The sequence below is a fragment of the Phacochoerus africanus genome, chromosome 9, assembly GCF_016906955.1.
Source record: "Phacochoerus africanus isolate WHEZ1 chromosome 9, ROS_Pafr_v1, whole genome shotgun sequence".
Classification (NCBI taxonomy): domain Eukaryota; kingdom Metazoa; phylum Chordata; class Mammalia; order Artiodactyla; family Suidae; genus Phacochoerus; species Phacochoerus africanus.
The window spans coordinates 47,510,867-47,535,371 of NC_062552.1; the positions used below are offsets into that span (position 1 = coordinate 47,510,867).

At 49.3% G+C, this 24,505-nt stretch overlaps 2 protein-coding genes across 3 annotated transcripts in view; one reads left to right on the forward strand and one right to left on the reverse strand.

Moving 5' to 3' along the window:
* EFHC1 (EF-hand domain containing 1) overlaps positions 1-15,306 on the forward strand; it is a 75,462-nt gene extending 60,156 nt beyond the window's left edge. Inside the window, exons 10-11 of the mRNA XM_047796381.1 lie at positions 13,316-13,526; positions 15,075-15,306. Of these exons, the coding sequence (XP_047652337.1) occupies positions 13,316-13,526; positions 15,075-15,146 (283 nt within the window). The 3' untranslated portion in view covers positions 15,147-15,306. The remainder of the gene's footprint in view (positions 1-13,315; positions 13,527-15,074) is intronic.
* Positions 15,307-17,404: 2,098 nt separating this feature from the next.
* Positions 17,405-24,505, reverse strand: part of TRAM2 (translocation associated membrane protein 2) — an 83,615-nt gene continuing 76,514 nt past the window's right edge. Inside the window, exons 9-12 of one of the 2 annotated variants that reach the window (XR_007136904.1) lie at positions 24,163-24,306; positions 23,278-23,441; positions 21,530-22,222; positions 17,405-21,408 (exon numbers count right to left, since the gene is read on the reverse strand). Coding sequence is in view for 1 of the 2 variants with exons in the window: in XM_047794768.1 (XP_047650724.1) it covers positions 22,149-22,222; positions 23,278-23,441; positions 24,163-24,306 (382 nt within the window). In the remaining variant the exon portion in view is untranslated. Of the gene's footprint in view, positions 22,223-23,277; positions 23,442-24,162; positions 24,307-24,505 lie in introns of both variants that reach the window. The other variant, XM_047794768.1, reaches the window with a different exon arrangement.

Sequence of the window (24,505 nt, forward strand, 5' to 3'; positions counted from 1 at the left end):
CCTAGTTGGATTCGTTAACCACTGCGCCACGACGGGAACTCCCGAAAGGCTTTCTTATATGAGTTCCAGAAAGCCAGAGTCTAATGATCCTGCCACTTCCCTGGAAGCTGATTCTTTGTGTCGTTTCCCCATTTCTGTCTACTCCATTGCAGTCTCTCAAAGCTCTGGTTTCTGTCCTCCTGTGTGCCTTTTTTTTTTTTGCTTTTTAGGGCCCACCTGTGGCATATGCAGGTTCCCAGGCTAAAGGTTGAATCAGAATCAGAGCTACAACCACGCCAGATCCGAGTGGCGTCTGTGACCTACACCATAGCTCATGGCGACACTGGATCCTTAACCCCCTGAGCAAGACCAGCGATCGAACCCAAAACCTCATGGTTCCTAGTCCGATTTTTCTCTGCTGCACCATGAAGGGAATGCCCTTCCTGTTTGCTTTCTCTAAATTTTCTGGACAACTTTCATCTCATCACATGGCAGAGTGTCTGAATAAGTCACTCTCCATCCTGACATCCTCCTGACTCTATTCCCAGATTCCTGTCTGCCTGCCCGGCAGGGCTCCTGGAAACTGAGCCCCTAGCACCTCACAGTTTGTACAAGTGAGAACGAGACCACGCTTGCCTTTGTCTTTCTCTCACACCTGCTCTTCTTTTGTCCTTCTTCCTTCTTTTCATCTGTCTCATCAAGTGTCAACGACAGAGCATTGTGATAACGTAAAGCACCAGCTGTGTCTGGTGCACAGGAGCTGAAGCTGAATGTCAGCCCACCCCTCCCCCCACGCCGCTTTCTCTTGGTCACCTCAGTGCTCCATTTACTTTGATTGAAACCTTGGGGATGCCTTTGACTTCTTCTGTTTTGCACCATAGTCAATACATTGCTATGTTCTTTTATTTTACAGTATCTCTTCCCTCTGACTTCTTTTTATTATTTATTTATTGTCTTTTTGTCCTTTTTAGGGCTGCACCCATGGCATATAGAATTTCCCAGGCTAGGGGTCAAATCAGAGCTACAGCTGCCGGCCTACACCACAGCCACAGCAACTCGGGATCCGAGCCACATCTGCGACCTACACCACAGCTCATGGCAATGCAGGATCCTTAACCCACCAAGCGAGGCCAGGGATCAAACCTGCAACCTCATGGTTCCTGGTTGGATTTGTTTCCGCTGCACCACGATGGGAACTTCCCTGGCTTCTTTTTATTCTCATCACCACCTCCTAATTTAAAGCATCCAGTCAGTTGGGAATTGCATTTATCTGCACTTAATAACAGCAACAAGAGTAACAACAAATAAGTTTACATTAGCTTAACCCAGTGGCGTTTTGTTTCTCATGGAACACAGTGTCTGAGTGCCGGTGGTCCTGAACTTTCCCAGTCCAACAGAGACCTGACTTCCTCTCTTTCCCTCCTCAGACGTTCTTACAAGTAGCTTTTGTCCTCACGCTTTTCACTCTGTGGCCACACACTAAATGTTCCATCTCTAGCATTGCTTCTATATTCCAGGCAGGAAGAGGGGAGGACAGAGGGTAACAGTCTGAAGAGCCCACCTCGCCAAGTCTTTCTGGTTTTTTAAGGGCTTGTCCAGAAGCCCCACCTAGCAGCTATGGCTTACATCTCCTTGTCTGGGCCATGTCACACGGCCACTCCTGATTGCTGCTCCAATCAAAATGAGGGCTCTATTAGGAAAAATGAGAGGATGAATACTGGGTGGTACCCACCAGTGTCTGCCATGCCCCCGTTATTGCAGGCCTGGGCTCCCACAGAGCCACCCAATGGCTGCCCACCTCCACTCTCCTCCTTAATCCACTGCACACAATTACCAGAGCCATCATCCTGGAACTTGGCTCCAAATTCATCGTACTCCTCCTCCTCTCCCAATTTTATTGAGGTATAATTGACAAAAATTGTGTGCATTTAAAGTGTACAATGTGAGAGTCCCTGTGGTGGCTCAGCAGATTACAGACCCGACCAATGTCCATGGGGATGCAGGTTCAATCCCCAGCCTTGCTCAGTGGGTGAAGGATCCATGTTGCTATAGCTGTGGTGTAGGCCAGCAACTGCAGCTCCAATTCGACCCCTAGCCTGGGAACTTCCATATACCATAGGCGCGGCCCTAAAAAGCAAATAAATAAAAATAAAGTGTACAATGTGATGATTTGCTATACATATACTTTGTGAAATGATTACCACAATCAAGTTAGTTCACACATTTATCATCTCATATAGTTACCATACATCCTTATGTGTGTGATGGGAACATTTAAAACCTACTCTCTCAGCAAGTTGCAAGTATAGTACTAGCTATGGTCCCTATGCTGTGCCTTAGATCCGCAGAACTCATTCACCTCATAACTGAAAGTTTGTACCCTTTGTCCAATGTCTTCTTTTCCCCCTACTCTATAGCCGCTGGCATCTGCCCTTCTACTCTCTCTATGAATTCAACATTTGAAAAAAATTTTTTGTGTGTCTTTTTAGGGCTGCACTCGTGGCATATGGAAGTTCCCAGGCTAGGGGTTGAATCAGAGCTGTAGCTCCCAGCCTACACCACAGCCACAGCAACACAGGATCCAAGCTGCGTCTTCAACCTACACCATAGCTCACGGCAATTCCGAATCCTCAACCCACTGAGCAAGGCCAGGGATCAAACCCACATCCTCATGGATACTAGTCAGGTTCTTTACCACTGAGCCACAATGGGAACTCCTGCATTCAACATTTTTAGAGTGCACTTATCAATGAGATCATACAGTATCTGTCTCTTTCTATCTGGGTTTTTCATTAATCATGATGTGCTTCAGGTTCATCCATGTTGTTACCAGTTGGAAGACTTCTTTTTTAAATCCATTCATCTGTCCAGATGACACTTTGGATGTTTTCATATCTTGGCTATTGTGAATAACTCTACGGAGAACGTAAGAGTGCAGATGTCTCTTTAAGATACTAATTTCATTTCCTTCACATATATGCACCCAGGAAAGGGATTGCTGAATCATATGGTAGTTCTGTTTTTAATTTTTAAAGGAACCTCCATATTGTTTTCCACAGTGTCTGCACCAGTTCCCACCACTGTTGGTAGGAATGTACAAGGTTCCCTCTTCTCTACGTCCTTCTCAACTTGTTATCTCATCTTTTCTTTTTCTTTTTTTCTTTTTCTTTTGTCTTTTTAGGGCTGCACGTGCAGCATATGGAGGTTTCCAGGCTAAGGGTCTAATCGGAGCTGTAGCCACCAGCCTACGCCACAGCAACACAGGATCCAAGCCATATCTGTGACCTACACCACAGCTCATGGCAACACCGGATCCTTAACCCACTGAACAAGGCCAGGGATGGAACCGGCAACCTCATGGGTCCTAGTCGGATTCATTTCCACTGCGCCATGACGGGAACTCCTTTTTTTGTTTGTTTTTGTGTTTTTGGCTGTCTTTTTGATAATAGCTATCCTGACAAGTGTGAGTGGAAATCTCATTGTGGTTTTGGATTTCCATTTCCCCGATGCTCAGTGATGTTGAGCATCTTTTCATGTACCTATTGTCCAGGTGTGTGTCCTCTTTGGAAGAATGTCTGTTCAGGTCTTCTGTCCATTTTTTAATCAAATTGTGTTTTGTTGTGGTTTTTTTTGCTTCTGATACATGTGAATATATATTTTAGATGTTAACCCCTTATCAGATATATGATTTCTTGTGGTTTGAATGTTCGTGTCCCTCTAGAATTCATACGTTGATAACCTCACGTGATGGTTTTAAAAAGTGGGGCCTATGAGAGGTATTAGTGGCACTATGAAGGAGGCCTCGGAAGGCTCCCTAGCCCCCTCCCACCATGTGAGGACCCAGCAAGAAAGCGCTGGCTATGAATGCTTTCCTCACAAGCCACCATGTGGAATCTGTGGTGCCATGATCTTGAACTTCCAGCTTCCAGAACTGTGAGAAATACATTTCTGTTGTTTGTAAGCCCCCCAGTCTCTAGTATGTTGTTACAGCAGCCCAAGTGGACTAAGCCTATTTGCAAATATCGTCTCCCATTCTGTGGACTATTTTGTTTTGTTGATTATCTCCTTTTCTGTACATTAGTTTAATGTAGTCCCATTTGTTTATTTTTGCTTTGGCTGCTTGTGCTTTTGGTGTCATAGCCCAAAAATCATGGCCAAGAACGATGTCAAGGACCTTTTTTCCTGTTTTCTGCTAGGAGTTTTACAGTTTCAGGTCTTATATTTAAGTCTTCAATCCATGAGGTAATTTTGTGGGTTGTAGAAAATAGGGATCCAGTTTCATTCTTTTGCATGTGGATATGAAATTCTCCCAGCACCGTTTGCTGAAGACTGTCCTTTCTCTATTGCGTATTCTTGGCACCCTTGTTAAAGATTAGTTGACTATATGTACAGGTGATCTTATATCTGGGCTCTGTGTTCTATTCCATTGGTCTATGTGTCTGTTTTTATGCCAGTTCCACACTGGTTTGATAACTATAGCTTTGTAATGCAGTTGAAATCAGGAAGCGAGATGCCTCCAACTTTGTTCTTTTTTCTCAATAATACTTTGGCTATTTGGGTTTTTTTGGTAGTTCCTCACAAATTTTAGGACTTTTTTTTTCTATTTCTGTGAAAAATGCCCTTGGAACTTTGTGGTGATTGCGTTGAATCTATAGATGGCTCTGGGTCATGTCGACATTTTTAACAATGTCAGTTCTTCCAGTTTAAGAATACAACATATCTTGGAGTTCCCGTTGTGGCGCAGTGGTTAACGAATCCGACTAGGAACCATGAGGTTGCGGGTTCGGTCCCTGCCCTTGCTCAGTGGGTTAAGGATCTGGCGTTGCCGTGAGCTGTGGTGTAGGTTGCAGATGCGGCTTGGATCACTAGTTGCTGTGGCTCTGGCGTAGGCCGGTAGCTACAGCTCCGATTAGACCCCTAGCCTGGGAATCTACACATGCCGCGGGAGCGGCCCAAGAAATGGCAAAAAGACAAAAAAAAAAAAAAGAAAAGAATACAACATATCTTTCCATTTGCTTGTGTCATCTCCAGTTTCTTTCATCAATATCTTATAAAGTTTTCAGTGTTCTGGATTTTTACCTCCTTGATTAAATTTGTTCCTAAGCATTTTTAAAATGCTATTGTAAATGAGATTGTTTTCTTAATTTTTCTTTCAGTAGTTCATTGTTAGTGTATAGAAATGGAATTAATTTTGTATGTTGATTTTGTAGCTTGGATCTCTACTGAATTTGTTGATTAGTTCTAGTAGTTTTTTGGTGGCATTTTTAGGGTTTTCTATATATAAGATTATGTCATCTGCAAACAGAGTCTTACTTCTTCCTTTTCTATTTGGATGCCTTTCATTTCTTTTCCTGGCTTCATTTCTCTGGTTAGGTCTGTGTTGAAAAGAAGTGGCAAGAGTAGACAGACATCTCAGTCTTGTTCTTAAACTTACAGAGTGGGCATCATTATCTTGTTCTCTGCTGGGTATGATGTTAGCTGTGGTCTTGTCATGTGTGGCTTTTATAATGTTGAGAGTTTTCATCATGAAAGGATATTGAATTTTTTTTTTGTCAAATGCTTTTTCTCTATCTATTGAGATGATCATTTATTTATCCTTCATTCTATTACTGTGGTGTATTGATTTGTGTATGTTGAACCGTCTTTGCATCCTAAGGCTCAATCCCACTTGATCATGATGTATGGTCCTTTTTTTTTTGCTTTTTAGGGCCACACCTGTGGCATATGGAAGTTCCCAGGCTAGGGGTCCAATCAGAGTTGTAGCTGCCAGCCACAGCAACATAGGATCTGAGCTGCATCTGTGACCTACACCACAGCGGACAGCAACGCCAGATCCTTAACCCACTGAACGAGGCCAAGGTTGGAATCCATGACCTCATGGATACTAATCAGGTTCCTTACTTCTGAGCCACCTCGGGAACTCCATATGATCCTTTTAATATGCTGTTGAATTCAGTTTGCTAAGATTTTGTTGAGGACTTTTGCATTTGTGTTCACCAGGGAAGTGGCCTGTAATTTTCTTTTCAGACATTGTCTTTGTCTGGCTTTGATGTCAAAGTAGTGTTGGCCTTGCAATATAAATTTAGGAGTGTTCCCTCCTCTTCAGTTTTTTAGAGGAGTTTGAGAAGAATTGTTATTAATTCTTCTTTAAATGTTTGGTATAATTCACAGTAAAACCTTCTATCTGGTCCTGGGCTTTTCTTTGTTGGGACATTTTTTTGATGACTGATTAAATCTCCTTACTTGTTATTGGTCTGTTCAGATTTTCTGTTTATTCATGATTCTGTCTTGGTAGGTTGTATGTTTCTAGGAATTTATCCATTTCTTCCAGTCTACGGATGTGTAATTATTCATGATAGTCTCTTATGAGCCTTTGTACTTCTGAGGTATTAATTATCACGTCTCTTCACATTTCTTATTTTGAGTCTTTTTAATTGGTCAAGCTAAAAGTTTGTCAGTTTTGTTGATCTTTAAAAAAAGCAGCTCTTAGTTTCATTGATCTTTTCTGTCATATTGCTAGTCTCATTTATTTTTGCTCTGATCTTTATTATTTTCTTTCTTCTGCTAACTTTGGGCTTAATTTTTTCTTCTTTTTCTAGTTCTTTGAGGTAAAAACTTGGGTTATTTGAGATCTTTTTTCTTAAGGTAGCATTTCTTGCTATAAACTTCCCTCTTAGAACTGCTTTTGCTGCATCCCATAAATTTTGATATGCAGTAGGGGGACCCTTGAACAACACAGGTTTGAACTTGTGGGGCTACTGCATGCAGATTTTCTCAGTATATACATATTATACTACTGCATAATCCTTAGGGGATGGAACTGTGGATATGTAAGAACCCCATATTCAGAGGGCCCAACTAAGTTACATACAGATTTTTGACTGCACAGAGGGTTTACCCCTAAACCCTGCATTGTTCAAGGGTCAGCTGTTTTTCCAGTTTTGTTTGTTTCTATATATTTTTGTTTCCCTTTTGATCTTCTTTGACTTCTTCATCATAGTACTTATAAGAGGTTGCTGTCACTTAAAAACAAAATTCTGAAGTTCTTAATCTAGAAGCCAGGAACCTCCATAGTATGGCTCCAAATATCCATCTGCCCAGAGTTCTGGGAGGCCTTTCCTACCTTGCCACACACTCTGCACTCTGACAGACAGGTCCACTATATGGACCTCAAGTGTTCCTTTTTTTTTTGTCTTTTTTTTTTTTTTTTTTTTTTTGCTATTTCTAGGACCGCTCCCGTGGCATATGGAGGTTCCCAGGCTAGGGGTCCAATCGGAGCTGTAGCCATAGGCCTACGCCAGAGCCACAGCAACACGGGATCCGAGCCGCGTTTGCAACCTACACCACAGCTCATGGTAACGCCGGATCCTTAACCCACTGAGCAAGAGCGGGGACCGAACCCGCAACCTCATGATTCCTAGTCAGATTCGTTAACCACTGCGCCACTACAGGAACTCCTCAATCGTTCCTTTTTTTGTGCCTTTTCTCAGCCTCTTTCCACCATCAGTGTTGCTGTATTTCATTCTGCAGTCGTGAGCCCTCACATCCTTCAAGGCCTGGGTCAGATGCTGCCTCCCACTTCAGCCCTTCCTGGTCCTCTTCTCCGCGGCACCTCCCTTGAATGGTCATGGTCCTTTTCTCCTTTCTGTTTGCACCTTTACAGTTTGTGTCCTAGCTCCCCATCTGGAGAGTAGGGATCCTTACTGGAGACAAGTTTCTTGTTATATGCAACAGCTAGAACTTTATTCTAGAGCTAGCATTGAGCCATATGTGCTCAGTGGATAGCTGCTAGATGAGTGAACAGACCTCCCTACCAGGACTGTCAGAGGAGCTTCACTGAAAGCTAACATTGGCGGAGTTCCCGTCGTGGTCAGCAGTAACAACCCCAACTTATATCCATGAGGACGTGGGTTCGATCCCTGGCCTCACTCAGTAGGTTAAGGAGATCTGGCACTGCTGTGAGCTGTGGTGTAGGTTTCAGATGTGGCTTGGACCTGGTGTTGCCACGGCTGTGGCGTAGGCCGGCAGCTACAGCTTCGATTCGACCCCTAGCTTTGGAACTTCCATATGCTGTCAGGTACAGCCTTAAAAAGACAAAAAAAAAAAAAAGCCCGAAAACAAACAAACAAAAAAATGACACAAAAAACCCTCCAAACATTAGCATGTGTCTGCCATGTCAAGTACTCAGTTAATTCTCACGGGGGTCTTTGTGAACTGGCTTTCCTTAAAAACTCCCTATGGCAGGTAAGGAGACCGAAGCACGGAGAGGCTCATGATCTCAAGACCATGCAGACATTAAAGTAGCAAAGCTGAGATTTTGGACCAGGCAGTCAGGGTGTGGAGCCCATGCTCTTAACTACAGTTTATTCTGTCTTGCCCAAGAGAAACACCGAAAAGTCAGAGTATATTCTTATAGTCATCTTCCTGACTGTCCGAGGCATGGGTTTACCGTCACTGGGGCAGAGAGGAGGCCCTGGGCACAGATCAGGAGCTAAGGTCAGACTGAAAGGTAGACACTAAACGTTGCAATTAAAATGGCCACACTTTAGGAGTTTCCATCGTGGCTCAGCTGTTAACGAATCCGACCAGGAACCCTGAGGTTGCAGGTTTGATCCCTGGCCTCTCTCAGTGGGTTAAGGATCCAGTGTTGCCATGAGCTGTGGTGTAGGTCACAGACTTGGCTTGGATCCCGTGTTACTGTGGCTGTGAGGTAGGCTGGTGGCTACAGCTCTGATTCGACCCCTAGCCTGGGAACCTCCACATGCTGTGGGTGCGGGCCTAGAAAGACAATAAATAAATAAATAAAATGGCCACACTTTAAACTTCTAGTACATTGTTGATATTGATGTATACGGTATGTGTGTATACAATAGGAAAGAAAGAAAATGATTTCAGACTGTTTGCTTTCTAAGAAAATATGTGAATTCCACGGCTCACGTTTGCTTTTATGGAAAGTGCAGAGGGGCCACTGAATGGCATAGCACAGAGTCTGAACCTGTCTCGGGTGTCGGCCCTTGTGTTCACCTGCTCACCTGTGGAACAGTCCTTACCCTGAGCCATGCGGCTTTCCTAACAACAGACCTGGCTGCCCCCCACCACCCCCCGCAGTCAAGTAGGGGCCCTGACTTTGGGTAGTTCTCTAAGTTCCACTTTTAGCTTTTAACCTTAAGAGCACCACCTGTTGCAGGCTCTCTTAGAACTGACACCATCTTATTCTAAGGCATGTTCCTGTTGTACGAAGCAGTGTGGGTTCTTAAAGTCTTCAGGGCAAGGGGAGTTATCTTCTCATAAAATGATTAGATGATCACATTTTAACCTTATATGCTCCATGGCTCTAACCGCTGAGAAGATACACAAGATTTGGCTTTGCTTTCTGCCAAAAAACAGCTCCCTGGCAGTCGTTTATAATTTAGTATATAAGATTGTAGTTGAACACATCAGTCCAATATATCCTGCTTCTATAATAGATAATGCCAGGCAGCATTTAGAGACTAGAGATCTGGGAGTTACCGTTGTGGCGCAGTGGTCAACGAATCCGACTAGGAACCATGAGGTTGCGGGTTCGATCCCTGCCCTTGCTCAGTGGGTTAAGGATCAGGTGTTGCTGTGAGCTGTGGTGTAGGTTGCAGATGCAGCTCGGATCCCGCGTTGCTGTGGCTCTGGTGTAGGCCAGTGGCTACAGCTCCAATTCAACCCCTAGCCTGGGAACCTCCATATGCCACGGGAGTGGCCCAAGAAATAGCAAAAAAAAAAAAAAAAAAGACTAGAGATCTTTTTTTAAAATGATTTTTATTTTTTCCATTATGGTTGATTTACAGCACTCTGTCAATTTCTGCTATACAGCGAAGTGACTCAGTCATACCTATATACATACATTCTTTTTCTCACATTATCCTCCATCATGTTCCATCAAAAGTGACGGATTTAGTTCCCTGTGCTGTACAGTAGGATCTCATTGCTTATCCACTCCAAATGCAATTGTTTGCATCTATTAACCCCAGTCCCTCCCATCCCCCCTTGGCAACCACAAGTCTATTCTCCAAGTCCATGAGTTTCTTTTCTGTGGAAAGGTTCATTTGTGCTACACATTAGATTCCAGATATAAATGATATCATATGGTATTTGTCTTTCTCTTTCTGCCTTACTTCACTTAGTATGAGTCTCTAGTTCCATCCATGTTGCTGCAAATGGCATTATTTTGTTCTTTTTTATGGCTGAGTAGTATTCCATTGTGTCTGTATACCACATCTTCTTAATCCATTCATCTGTCGATGGACATTTAGGGTGTTTCCATGTCTTGGCTATTGTGAATAGTGCTGCAGTGAACATAAGGGTGCATGTGTCTTTTTCAAAGAAAGTTTTGTCAGGATATATGCCCAAGAGTGGGATTGCTGGGTTATAAGTTCTATATTTAGTTTTCTAAGGTACTTCCATACTGTTTTCCACAGTGGTCGTACCAATTTACATTCCCACCAACATTGTAGGAGGGTTCCCTTTTCTCCATACCCTCTCCAGCATTTGTGTTACTTGTTGACTTGTTAATGATGGCCATTCTGGCAGGTGTGAGGTGGTACCTCATAGTAGTTTTGAGTTGCATTTCGAGACTAGAGATCTTTATTACAGTTTTGTTTTTGCCTCACTGTAACACGTGCTCAGACTAAGAAAACTTAGGAAAAATTTAAAAAATACAAATAGAAATAAACAAGAGTATTTCTTAAAATTCCATAACCCAAAGATGACTACTTTGAATATATTTTTTGTTGTTGTTTTTGGTTTTTTTTTTTCTTTTTGCCATTTCTTGGGCCATTCCCGGGGCATATGGAGATTCCCAGGCTAGGGGTCCAATCGGAGCTGTAGCTGCCAGCCTGCACCAGGGCCACAGCAACGCAGGATCCGAGCCACATCTGCAACCTACACCACAGCTCACGGCAACGCTGGATCCTTAACCCACTGAGCAAGGGCAGGGATTGAACCAGCAACCTCATGGTTCTTAGTCGGATTTGTTAACCACTGCACCACGACGGGAACTCCTGAATGTTTTGTTTTAATATGCATATAAAATGGAATAATTCAGAGTTCCTGTCGTGGTGCAGCGGAAACGAATCTGACTAGCAACCATGAGGTTGCAAGTTCGATCCCTGACCTTACTCAGTGGGTAAAGGATCTGGCGTTGCTATGAGCTGTGATGTAGGTCACAGATGTGGCTTGGATCCCGAGTTGCTGTGGCTGTGGCGCAAGCCAGCAGCTACAACTCCGATTAGACCCCTAGCCTGGGAACCTCCATATGCTGCGGGTGTGGCCCTAAAAAGACAAGACAAATAAATTAATTAATTAAATGGGATAATTCTCCACACTATTTTATCAGCCATTTTCAATTGGTAGTCTATCACAAACATTTATGATGTCATGAAATATTTTATGGTGCATTGATAATTTTTTGCGTAGGTATTACATTCACATGGGTTATCTGTGTACATATGAAGGGACCCTTGAAAAGTTTTGCTCCCACTCCATCTTCCAGTGACCTCTTACCCTCTGTTCTTTCATAGGTAACTGCCACTTTCATTGGTTTTTTGGAATATAGTCCCTGAATTTCTTCATATAATATATGCAGATTTAAATATTTTTTCTTACTCCTCTACAACTTTGACATAAAAGGTAGCATTCATTCAGTATATTTTTGCCTCTTGATTTTCTCACAGTTTCTTTCTACTCTTTCTGCAACATTGTCAACAGCTGCATTATCATTACGTTGCCTGATTGTAGTGTATATCATTTAACCAACTCCCAATAATTGGACATTTAGGCTGTTTCAGGATAGCCTTATAGATATATCTCTGTATACCACTCATAGTCACTTCGTTAGGATAGATTACTTGAAATTTTTTATTTTTATTTTTATTTTTTTGTCTTTTTGCTATTTCTTTGGGCCGCTCCCGAGGCATATGGAGATTCCCAGGCTAGGGGTCGAATCAGAGCTGCAGCCGCCAGCCTACGCCAGAGCCACAGCAACGCGGGATCCGAGCCGCGTCTGCAACCCACACCACAGCTCACGGCAATGCCGGATTGTCAACCCACCGAGCAAGGGCAGGGACCGAACCCGCAACCCCATGGTCCCTAGTCGGATTCGCTCACCACTGCGCCACGATGGGAACTCCTACTTGAAATTCTTTGCCAGGCTTTTTGTTTTGTGTTTCCAGATTTTTCCTGAAAGCTCACACCACTTTACACCTCCCTCAGCAAGGGTTGCCAGCAGGCACGAACGTGAACTTTTTGAATATTATGTACAGGAAAAAAGAGCGAGAAAGCAGTGGTGGGTTGGCTTCTGAAGGTTCGGAAGGAGAGGGACCCAGCGAATGGTGGTTGGGGGTCCTTGAAAGGACACGTGAGAATGGACGGAGGGCAGTTCTGGTCTTGCCTCTGACATGCGGTCTGGGACAAGTCACTAAGGTCTTTTGGGCTGTTTTCTTGTCTTCAAAGAAGGAAGGAGCCTTTACTGAGTGTATTTGGGCCCCATCTTGTTTCAAAACAGATTTACAGAAACGAAACAAGAGTCTCTCCAGCTCCAGCATTCTGTATTTTGCTAATCGTACTTTCATGTTCAGAGGAATTAAAATCAAGCTTCTGCTTATCCTGGTTGTGTTTTGAAGGGATAGACCCCCCTTGTCCTAATGCTCTGAGTTACTCATCTCTCTCCATTTCCATAAATGCTAAGCCTAAATTTCTCAATCCACCACACAGAGCAGTCTCTTAACTTCTGTAAGTGAGATAACCTCTCACAAAATTCCAAGTGAACTGGGGAGGAAGAGATTCCTTACTCTGTGTGTGTCTGTAGATTAAAACATTTTTTTTTTTGCTTTTTAGGGCCGCACCCGCAGCATATGGAAATTCCTGTCGAATCAGAGCTTCAGTTGCAGGCCTACACCACAGCTACAGCAATGCCAGGGCCAAGGCAGTGCTAGATCCTTAACCCATTGAGCCACATGGGAATTCCTAAAACATTTCTTTCTAGACGATGTAACATAGATGATGGCAATCATGTGACTCCCACAAGCACCTGACTTGGGGGTGGGGGGTGGTGTAAGATTTGGCTCTTGCTGGTGTGGCGATTGAATCAGTGGCCGAAGAGTCGGGGCTGAGCCTAATCAGGGTCCCTGATGTGAGACCAGCCGTCCGCCAGGCCCCGCAGACACGTGTTCCATCATCGATCAGTTTAGTGTCAAAGCTGTTTGTCACTAGAAGCTTCCCTGATTTCAACGAATGAGAACTCTGGTCGCTGAGATAAGACCAGTCAAGAATAAACACCATGTCCAGCCTTTCCTTCCTTTCTCCACAGCCAGCGGACAGAAAAGGACCCAGGCACACAGGAACTAGAGGTGCTGATTGACACGATCCAGAAGCAGCTGAAAGATCACCCGTGCAGGGACAGCATCCGTGAGGCCTTTCGGATTTATGACACGGAGGCTTCAGGATACGTGGACAGGGAGACATTCTTTAAAATCTGCGACTCTCTGCACCTCCCGGTGGATGATTCTCTGATTAAGGAGGTTAGTAGGAGCTCTTCCTGGGGAGGGGCTGGAGACCCCCACTGGCTCCCAGAGGCACTTGCGTGTGCATTTTGTTTGAACTGGGGACGACTTGAGGTGTTGAGCTCGGATCTCCTGTTTCATCCTGCTTACGGCACTTGCCTTTGACCCTAGCATTGGTGTTCCTTCCTGAGTGCTGGTGCAGGGCATCTTTTTACCGGGAGCACCGGTAAGCAATGTGAGGGCTGAAGGAGGTGGCTGTCAAGGGCAGACGCAAAAGCTGGACTGAGCAGAACGGTGGACGCCTTTGACTCCTTCGTGTCAGCCGTCTGTAGGGCTAGCATGGGAGGGGTGTTTGGCCACTGCCCCGGGCAGCGGCATCCGTCTCTAGGGTCCTGGCCAGCTGCCAGTGAAGGGACAAAGTGGACCTTCTCCTCCTAGAGTTTCCGTGAAGGAGCTGCAGAGGGCCTTTCCTACCTTTTTGCCTTATAAACCCCTCTGGCCATGGTTCCCCTTCTAGGACAGACTCTCTCCCCCAGTTGCCAACCGTGGTACCTTGTTATCATTGAGACCTTCTCATTGACTAAGAACATTGCTGGGCTCTAGACTTTCTGTTTTTTTTTTTTTTTTTGGATTTCAGGAAAAGGTTTTATTTTATTTATTTATTTATTTATTTTTTAATTTTCCCACTGTACAGCAAGGGGGTCAGGTTATCCTTATATGTATACATTACAATTACATTTTTCCCCCAGCCTTTCTTGTGTTGCAACATGAGTATCTAGACAAAGTTCTCAATGCTATAAGGCTCTAGACTTTCTGAATGACTCTTGAGCAGATAGCGACGTCTGGAATTTGAGACTTATTTAGGGGAGGCTTTTGTTTGGGGCCAGGGGGACTGGATTGGAGAGGAGGACTTTCAGGCAGGAACATTAGCAAGGGTTGGGGGAGGCAGGGAGAAGGAAAACAGTTCACGTGGGCAAACGCCCATCTCACTTCCCGAGTGCCAGGCTGACAGCATGCCCAGCCTCTGCTGTTAAGTCCCTGGTACCAGCTGTGACCTGACACGGGAGAGCGGAGTGCAGTTGGGGAGGTGGGCAGGGAGGCGTGGGTGGAGTAGATTCGCACACGTCTCTCGAGATCAGTGTACTTACTGTCATTCACCAGTGACTTTCAGGGGACATGGTTTTGAGCAATGACAGCGAGATTTTTCTGTTAGGCTGTGGTAACAGCAGCCTGCTATTTTAAGAGTCTAGCTCTGCGCAGACTGGATGGACAAAGTTGTGTACTAGAATATAGAAACAACAATGCTTTGGCAACGACAGTGCTCTTATAAAGGTTCGACCTGAAGCCTTGGGCAGGCCTCTTCCTCCCTCTGAGCTTTGATTTCATGGAGTGTAAGATGGGGCTAATCTGACCCTCCTCCCAGGCTCATGGGAGCCTTTCAGAATCAGCCAAGATTATAAAGGCTCCAAGCTGCTTTACCAAGTGGGGGACCGTTACCAAGGGCGCTGGGCAGCCGAGCTGAAGGCAGCCCGCCCGGCTCTCACGGGCTCACCCTCTCCCCTGCAGCTCGTCAGGATGTGCTCCCACGGAGACGACAAGATGGACTATTCCAGCTTTGTCCGCGCTTTCTCCCACTGAGCTGCTGAGGACGAGCGCAGCATGTTTCGAGGTCAGGCCTACACACACCTTGTGCTCTTCCTAGAGGCCTTTACAGAGCTCTTGAAGTGACGTTTCGTCTCTGAGTCTTATATTCCACTACCACTGAAGCCTAAATTAAATTGGATCTTGTAGGAGCTAAGCTTGGTGCCTCATTTAGGGAGGGGGTGGGTAGGGGTGTTGTGATGGCTCATTTTACGTGTCAACTTGATTAGGCCGAGGGGTGCCTGGCCGTTTGGTCAGACGTTGCCCTGGGTGCATCTGCGAGGCTGTCTCTGGATGAGATTAACTTTTGAGTTGGCAGATGGAGTAAAGCAGATGGTCCTGGGGGAGCAGGGTGGCTCTCCCCACCCCCTCATCCTTCCCTGATGAGAGAGAACTCCCTCTGCCTGCCTTGACGTCGTCAGCTTTTTCCTTTTCAAACAGACACGGGCTCTTCCTGGGTCTCCAGCCCCCTGGCCTTGGAACAGGAACTACACCATCAGTTCTTGAAGGTCTGCGGCTTGACGGTGAACACTGGAGCTCGTCAGCCTCCATAGTTCCATGAGCCAGTTCCTTACAGCCAATCCCTTTCTCTCTCCATATATGCAGCCTACTGGTTCTGCTTCTCTGGAGAAGGTATCCTGACTAATGCAGGTGTAGAATGATTAAGAGCAAGAGGACAGATGGAATTTGTTCGGGGAGACAACCCGTGGCGTCTGGTATTGCTGCCAGACAGCCCCCGCCCACCCCAGGATTGTAGGGAAATAGACACCCTGTTTTTTCTTTCTTTCTTTCTTCCTTTCTTTTGTCTTTCTTTCGTCTTTCTTTCTGTATTTTTATGGCTGCACCCATGGCATATGGAGGTTCCCAGGCTAGGGGTCAAACAGGAGCCGTAGCCACTGGCCTACACCACACACAGCCACTGCATTGCAGCATCCAAGCTGCGTCTTCGACCTACACAATAGCTCACCGCAACGCCGGATCCTTAACCCACTGAGTGAGGCCAGGGATCGAACTCTCGTCCTTATGGATACACCACTGAGCCACACTGGGAACTCCTGATATTATGTTTTCCAAACCACGGTTTCTAGACCCAGTAGTAGACCTACAGGATCGATTAGGAAATATCGGAGTATGGCACAGTGATTTTATTCCTTCATGAAACTTGTTTCAGCTGAATGTGTATTTACTGGGTCATGATGTAAAATGTATTTCTTAGGAGTTCCCATCGTGGTACAGCGGAAATCAATCCAACCCAGGAACCATGAGCTTGAGGGTTTGATCCCTGGCCTCGCTCAGTGGGTTAAGGATCCGGCGTTGCCATGAGCTGTGGTGTAGGTCGCAGACGCAGCTCGGTTCTGGGAAAAAAAGGACAGACTCGAGCAAGCAGACCGCCTGCCTGATGCCAGCAGCGCCCCCAACACTCAAGACTTCTACCTGGTGCCCACACCAACATCTATGGCTTTTATACACGGTCTGAACCCCGTCTCGCAGCCAAATGACGTCAGAACAGTCTCCCCCTTATCTATTTACCTATGGTTTCACTTTCCACACTTCGCTACAGTCAACCATGGTCTGAAAATATTAAATGGAGAGTTCTAGAACTAATTTATAACTTTTTAAATTGCGCACCATTCTGAGTCGTCTGGCCATTGGGCCCAGGATCCCCAGCCCGGAGAAGGCTGTGGCTCAGGGATCCAGGACCTCTCGGACCTGATCACAGCATCCTCCTCACTTCACCTCACGTGGGCACCGAGGCCTCTCATGTCACAGGAAGAAGAGTGAGTGCAGCACGTTGGGATGTTTGCAAAGAACTTTCACTCTGGTGTATGATTATAATTGTTATGTTGTAGCATTAGTGTTGTTAAACTCTTCCTGTGCCTAATTCATATGGGAAAGAATATCATATTCTCAGGCCTCAGCCCCCTCGTGGTGTCAGGTATCCACTGGGTTTGGAACAAGTGCCCGAGTTTGAGGGGCGCTGCTGTACAGCAGTCATCAGGTCAGGCCCAGTGCGCTTCCTTGCAGGGCTTCCTACCCACACGTCCTACCCCATCCACATACCCCTTTCCACGGTTACATTTCACTCCTACACACTCAAAATGAGGCTTGTGGCTACTCCCCACTCCCTACAGCTGACTCCTTCTCCATCCTTTTCATTCCCACAACAATCATCTAATGGTGCAAATTAGGTTCAAGTAAAAGCAAATAAAGCATCCGGGTAAAAAGGAACAGAATTATACCCAAGACACTTAAGCTAATAATTCTGCCTTTTATTCAGTTATCTCAAAAATATTTGATCATTTGTTTCAAAATGCACATTTAAAAAAATCCATACAAAACTGTAATTTGTTTCAAAACCAGACAGAAAGAGTGAGAAAAGGACTTGGAAAAAGTTCACTGAAGGTGAAAAGAGCCCCCCCTCCAAAACCCTTTTACATGAAAGCATAAATACGGCAGGTACAAATTTTCCTTGAGTTCGTTGTTGAAATTTGGTCCATAACATGAACAGGCTAAAGTAGAAAAACACAAAGACACTTTGTCCACATTTGCATTAGGAGTTGCTCAGGGCACCAGCGGCCTCAGCTCATCCTCAGCTGTTTATTAAGAAGTGAAAAACGAGGTGTATATACTCTCATCACATAAACACTTGACTCTGTACCCGAGGAAAGGGTGGTACTCAGAACCGGTCAGATCCAGCTGGGTGGACCAGGCTGTCCATGTGTGGCTGAGGCGCAGGGCGATCTTCCTCGCCTCATAAACATGACCCTCTGGGTGACGGTGTCGCTTCACACAGATGTCATGCCCAGACACTGACATATTAATGCCCCATTGTGGTGAGGATGTTTTCCTAAATGATGGACTGCTACGATGATGCTCCAGGGTTCACTGGTGTGCCACCAGGGTCAGAAGAACGACAGCAACAGAGGAGGTGGCTAACATTCCTTCTGGGCAGACTGTCCTGCCCCAGTGGCTGGGCACTGAAAGGGACAGAGGGCCTGTGGGGAAGACCACTAGCTGGGAGAGTTATTGCACAACCCGGAAGAGCAAGGACAAGGTGGGCAATGGGCAGGGGAGCTGCTGCTCATACAAGGAGACACTGTGCGGGGGTGGGAGGGGCACTCTGCAACAGCCAGCAGCACCCACATCAAATGGGCACCTGGGAGGAACACTGGTGACCGGGAAGCAAAAATAGACACCTTATCGCCTAGACTTTGGGTTGAACGGGAAGCAAGAGAGAGACCCCAAGAGACGACAGCAAGGGTACCTTTTTTAAATGTGGGGGGAGGTGGAAGAGCATGGCAGGCCTGGTGCCCCTGGAAGCTCTGGACTTCCTCAATAGGCAGGTGCCTGGGGGCGGTGGGAGGAAGTTCACAGGCCTGCAGCCACCCCACAAGGGAGAAACTGGAAACAACCTGATTCTGACACAGTGAGGGGCGGGTAGGATGGTGTGAGGCTGAGTGGAAACGAGGGAAGCTCACGGTCTGTGTCCCTCTCATGTGTAACTGCCGGGGGCCGGCCACACAGTGCACGTGGCGGCCATGAGACTAGGGCAAGGAAGGCACTTCAGACACAAAAAGGCTCCAGATCAGCTCGGAGCTGAAGGAGGCCATGCAGAGAGTGACCACCCTAGAGAGAGCTGGGGTGGGGTGGGGAGGCGGCTGGGGCACCAGGTCATCCTCAGCCTTTGGAGGAGTCACTACTCACACAAGAACTAAGCTAGAAGAGGACAAGTCAGCGGCTACTTCTGTGCAGGGAGAGACGCGATTCAGGTTCCAGGTCATCTGTCAACAACCTGATTCTCCTCCGGTCGGAGAGGAGCAGGGCCGCGAGCTAGGAGGGCAGCAGAGGGAGGCGGCCCACTCAGGGTCCTGACTCGGGAGCCTGCAGCACACCCTCCACTGGAGACAGAGGCCCTGACGATCAGGAGCCAAGGTTCTTCAAGGGGGATTATGTCCAGCTCTCTGTCCTCCTCAGCCCTCAGGGGAGGCCGAAGCCCAGGAAGGGACCCAAAGGGGTGGGTGGGCAGTGAACCACTGTGAATTTTAAAAGGCACCCAGGGCACAGGCTTTTCTGTTGTGAAGCTGGGCTGGGCGCGCACTTTCTGCCCCCACCTCTAACTCAGCGGCACCGAGGAGGGAGGTCCCACCACAAACCCGGCTGCCCGCGTCCAGGGTCACCCAGCTCGAGGGGAGGAGCATCTGCGGGAGCGGCCAGAGCACAGGTGTCTGTTCCGGTTTCTGCCATGTGGGTGGCTCTGCCTCAGGACAGAAAAGGAAAAGGTCTTCGGCAACAGCGCGGGTCTGGTGGCACAGACGCAGCAGGGCTTGAACTAATGAGAACAGGAGGGAGCCGCTGGCCGGGCCCGGAGCAGGGACACACGGAACTTGTGAACAGCGGAGCCATCAGAGCCTGGAGGTGAAGTAACGTCCCTCCAAGGAGGGGCGCTGGCAGCCGAGGTCACCCAACCCCCCACAGCTTCACTCTCCCACGTGCCCGGCGCCCCCGCCCACCAGCCAGCGATGCCCCTAACAGTGATGCCCCTAACAGTGACGCCAGGAGGCCGGGGCTGCTGAGGTAGATTAGCATCTGCTCTCCTCCCGGGGATGGTGCTGAGAAGCCTCACAAACCTGCGGGCGTCTGGCAAGGCCTTCACAGAGGGTTTAGGGCAGAAAAAAACAGCCAGACTGGCCCAATCAGGACAAGCCAGCCCGTCAAGCTCTGGGGATGAAGTGGAATTATTTTGGCCCCGGCAACACACTTCAAGCCAACCTGCCAAAGGCTTGGCTCTGCTCTGAAATGAACGTGCCAGGCCTGCCTGGGCGGATGGGGCACCTAGTTACCCTCCCTTCAACTCCCTCCAGAACCACTCTAGGTCTCAGGGGATTCACACTGCAGGGAAGGTTTTCCCAACACTCATCAGGGAACCAACCCTGGCTTTGGCCCCGGCTGGTAGTACCGCAGGAAGGCACACTATACCGGGGGTCAGCATGGGTTCCCTGGCAGCAGTCACCTTCCAGTGAATGTGAGAAGGGACACTGCTTGATGGCAGGACCGTGGCTGTGGCCCACCTCCCCAGCCCACGGCGAGGAGGCCAGGTTAGGCACTGAAGACAGGGCTCCCCACTGGGGTGGAGAGTGGGGGCAGCCTCTTGCAGGGAACAGGAGCACAGCCCCAAAAGGACTGGGCTGGGTGCGAGGCTGCACCCCGGGGCACCCTAGGAACAGAGGCTCAGCTTCAGCCATGAGCGGGGAGGGGGGAACCGACTGACTGGCGGACAGATCGCAGATTGGGTCTGCTGGGTTGGTACGAGCTGCCCATTCACCAGGGTTCTGCTTTGTGGCCCAGATGAGGGTCAGGGAGGGAGAGAGAAGCCTGGGGGGAATCTGCTCTTCCTCTCCTAAGAGTAACGAGAAGCTCTTCCCACCCCCTCGGCCCTATACCCCCAAAGAGCTAGACGAGGGTCTGCTGTGGTGTCGGGAAACAACCCCCAGGCGCTGGCCGATTAAAACTTCTGGGCGAGTGACGAGAAGGGAGCTGCCTTGATGAAAAGACCCAGTTCCCGCCTTCTAGGTACTCATCCCAGCTGTGGTTGCTAATGTGATGTCAGGAAGAGGACCAGCGCGGCAGACACCCCTACTGCCCCCGTGCCCATGGGATCCGGCCCGCACAGTCTGCAAGCCTCCTTACCGACAGCCTCCCTCCCTGCAGGCGTCCTCAAGGCACCATGAGGCCTTGTTGTTGTTGGGGGGGGGGGAAGAACGCGTGCGGGGAGAGGGCAAAAAGATGCACAGCGACATGGTTGTGTCTGCCCATCTGACCAGCAGAGCAATTCTGACTGAGCCTGCTTGCAAACTGTCTAAAACGCTGTTGAGTGTGCTCAGCAAACAGCAGTAGACAACGATGACAATTCCAAAGGACACTCAACACTGAGGCCAGAGGGAACAGGGCCCAGGTGACCCGCCCCAAAGGCCAGCAGGAGCTTAGTGTTCCTGCAGCCCGACGGTGGAGGCAGGTGTAGGGCCGACCGGCCTGGGGTTTAGGAGCAGCATGTGCCCAGCTGGTTCTGTAACGGCTGTTTGGTTTGGTTTTGAATGCTGGTGAATGGTGGGAAGGGCGAGGCAGCAGGACCTGCCCGACAAAGGCCTGGGTCGACGCCTCCATCGCTTCCGCCGTGTTACCTTTCAGGACGAGCCCGCCGCTCCTGTCACTTTGCTCTTGCTGCAAAGTGGGAAGATGTCCTCCTCCAGCTCGTCCCTGACTGAGAGAGAGCAAGTTGGTTTCCAATCCAGGACCGGCCACTGGGATGCTCTTCCGAGCCGTGGGGCCCAAGGCAGCTAACACCATCCTTCTGGACCAAAAGCCAAAGCCTTGGCGCTTACATCCAGCAGGGGCCCCGAGGGGCCTCAGGATGCGCGTGCAGAACTGGAGTCATCCATCTCGCCAGTTCATCAGCACCCAAGAGATGATGATCCGAGGCCAGTCTCCTCCTGCCGCCCGTCCACGCAGGGATCACCGAGCGGCTACTGCCGGCCACGCCAGGGCTCCTTGGCATGAAGGTCAACTCAGCCGGGTCCCAGGGACTGGGTGCTGGAAGGCCAGCACACTGCAAGCTTTGCTCCCTCTCATTGTAAAAATCAGACACAGAAAAATTGCACAATAGAATAAAGTTAACAAGTAAAACGAGAAAGAAACAGCCATGGGAGGAAAAAGATCAGGGCAGCAGAAAAGCAACCAGGAGAGCCTAGAAAACCCAGCAGAGGACAGAGGTGAGGACATGAGGTGGCTTAAGGGATGGAAAGAGGAAGATTTTTGGTTTTATTGAGAATGGTTCATGGAGGAAGAAGAGAAAGCCAGGACGTAAGAAAGAGGAAAAGGCCCTGTGTGGAGACAGGTTTCTGCTGTTTGAGACGGAGCATCGGAGCAGGAAAGGGGGCGTTGATGGAGGCCCACCTCCTGCTGGGCCCCCACGGGAGGGTTCCTGTTCTCAGCGCTTTGCCCTTAAGGAGACTTGAGTTTCTTAGTCCGTGGGGAGGTTCCGTTCTCTGCTTTCACCACTCCGTTTTCATGGTAACCTGGGATTGAAGGGAGAAGGCCCAGTGTTTGTGTGGGACTGCAGCGGGGGTGGGGTGGCCTGGCAGCCCCGAGGCTGTAGCCACCTGGACGGACACTAGCAGACAGCTCCCAGGGGCTCGTGCTTCCCTCAGGGTGTTGCTCCGTGTGAGGTGGTTGGTCTCTGACTGTCTTTAGTGGGTGGAGTGGGGGTGACACACAGTAACCCAGGAACAGGCAGAGGCCCGCCTGCCCAGGCCCGGGGCCAGGGCCAGACCCTCCCTGAAGTCTCTCAGAGGCTGCTGGGCCCTCAACTTCTCCCAGGCACCAGCAGAGTGCCAGCAAGCGGAAGGCAGAGAGGCTGTAGGGACAAGGCCTCACTCCTTGCCCAACGTTCCTCTGGCAGAAAAACTGCTTTTACTGCTGTCAGAAGTGCCCCCATGTGCCTGCTCAAAGTCAGAGGCACATCTGGCTGCAGCCTGGCACCCCATATCCACCCCAGCCAGGCCTGACTCCTTGTCACACCCAGCCGCGCACGTGTCTGGTTCAAACACACAGGAGGCCCTGCCAAGCAGGCCACACCTGGAGGAAGGCTGGTGACTCAGAAAACAGATCCTGGTGCCAACAAGCCCCCAGGCTGGACAGAGCACTGGGCTGGGGCTGGCAGCACCTGGGGACCTGGCAGGGGCCAGAGGAGAAGTGGGTGCCCCCCCCCCCCGCCGCCCCCAGTATTGTGTCACCTGAGGTCACTCTGAAGACAGAGGCAGAGCCAGCAACCTGAGAGATGCCAGGTGCAGAGCAAGAGGGCAGGTGAGGACACAGAGAGTGGGCAGGTGCCCTTGCTGGGGTCCCGCCAGAGTCCCCCTCCCCAGCTGCTGCCCTGCCCACTGGGGCAAGGGCCCCACCTTGTCTGCCAGCCCCGCCCACATGCCTCCCCACCTCCCCTCATGGTGTCAGGCCCCAGCAGGAGCCAAGGAGCCTGGGGGCCCACAGGAAGAGGCAGGCCTGGTCCAGGGCTGGGGGCCCCACCTGCCCCGTGGAGCCTCTCCCCGCCACTCCCCACTGCCCTGGCACTCACCTGACTCCCTCTTGATAAGCCTGGCTGCCAGCCTGGGGGCGGTGGGGACCCTGCGCTTAGCGTTCTGCTCGCTCCAGTACTCGCGCCAGTGCCGCAGTTGGGAGTGGATGAAGCGCCACATGAGCCAGGCCTGGGCAGCGCACACCAGCAGCAGCACACACAGCCTGCGGGCAGAGGGCTCAGTGGGCTCGGGCGGTCGGCGGGGTCACACCAGGACCACATGGCACCCAACCTACCACCACCACCACCACTGAGAAGAGCAAGGTCAGTGCCAGGAAGTGGTGACAGATGCAAGTCCAGCTCCAGCCACACCACCCTGTGCCTGGGACCCACAGCATGGAACACGGCTCCCATAAGCTCTGTCCACATTGGAAGGATTCAAGTGAGCTGAACTGGCCTACAGCAGAAATAATTCTAGAAGAGCAGCTTCTCACCCTGCAAGCCTGGACGAAGCTCTCAGCCCCAGGCCCTGGGTGAAATGAGGACCGTGGCCTCCTCGCTGCCCTCCTGGCCGCTGGGGGAGGCCATTGGCCTCACTGTTGAGAACACACTGTAAAGAGCCCATGTGTGGCCCCAATAGCCAACTGAGACGCAGGCTGTGAACCCTGCACCGCCAGTGAGGTGCTGGACCAGGGGAGGGACTCCCACTGCCACCGGGACAGGCCAGCAGCCTGACGGGCCAGGGCCAGGCAGGGACACGGCTGTGATGGAAGGAAGAGGCTGAAATCTATTCTCCCCTCCAGCTTCACGTCCAACATTTCCACCTGAATGTCAAGGTGCGGGAGACCCAGAAGCCTGCTGCCTCCTGACCTTCCAGGGAAGTTGGGCCAAGTTTGAGAGGTTCCCGGCCGGGCTGTGGGTGCCCAGGGCTCGGGCCCAACTCACCTGCAGAGTAACGTGTTGAAGTTCCCTTTCTCGGGGTCAAAGGCCTGGTTTTCCATGCGAGCGAGTCCAAAGCCGATGGCCAGCACGGCGAGAGTGAGGATGAAGAGGCGGGTGACCCCAAATACAGCCGCCCAGGCGTTAAACCTGCCCAAGGTGGTGGGGAAGGGACATCAGCCTTCCAGGCCCATGTGCCCATGTGGGAAGAGGGTTCAAGGGTGGCCAGGGAGGCTGCTCGAGGGTTGAGGTGTCTCGAAGAAGATGCTCCAGAGAAAATGACCCCAGGTGCCTCCTGCAGGCCATGGGGCCATTCACACCCAGGGCAGATCCCTCCCCTTGGCTGAGC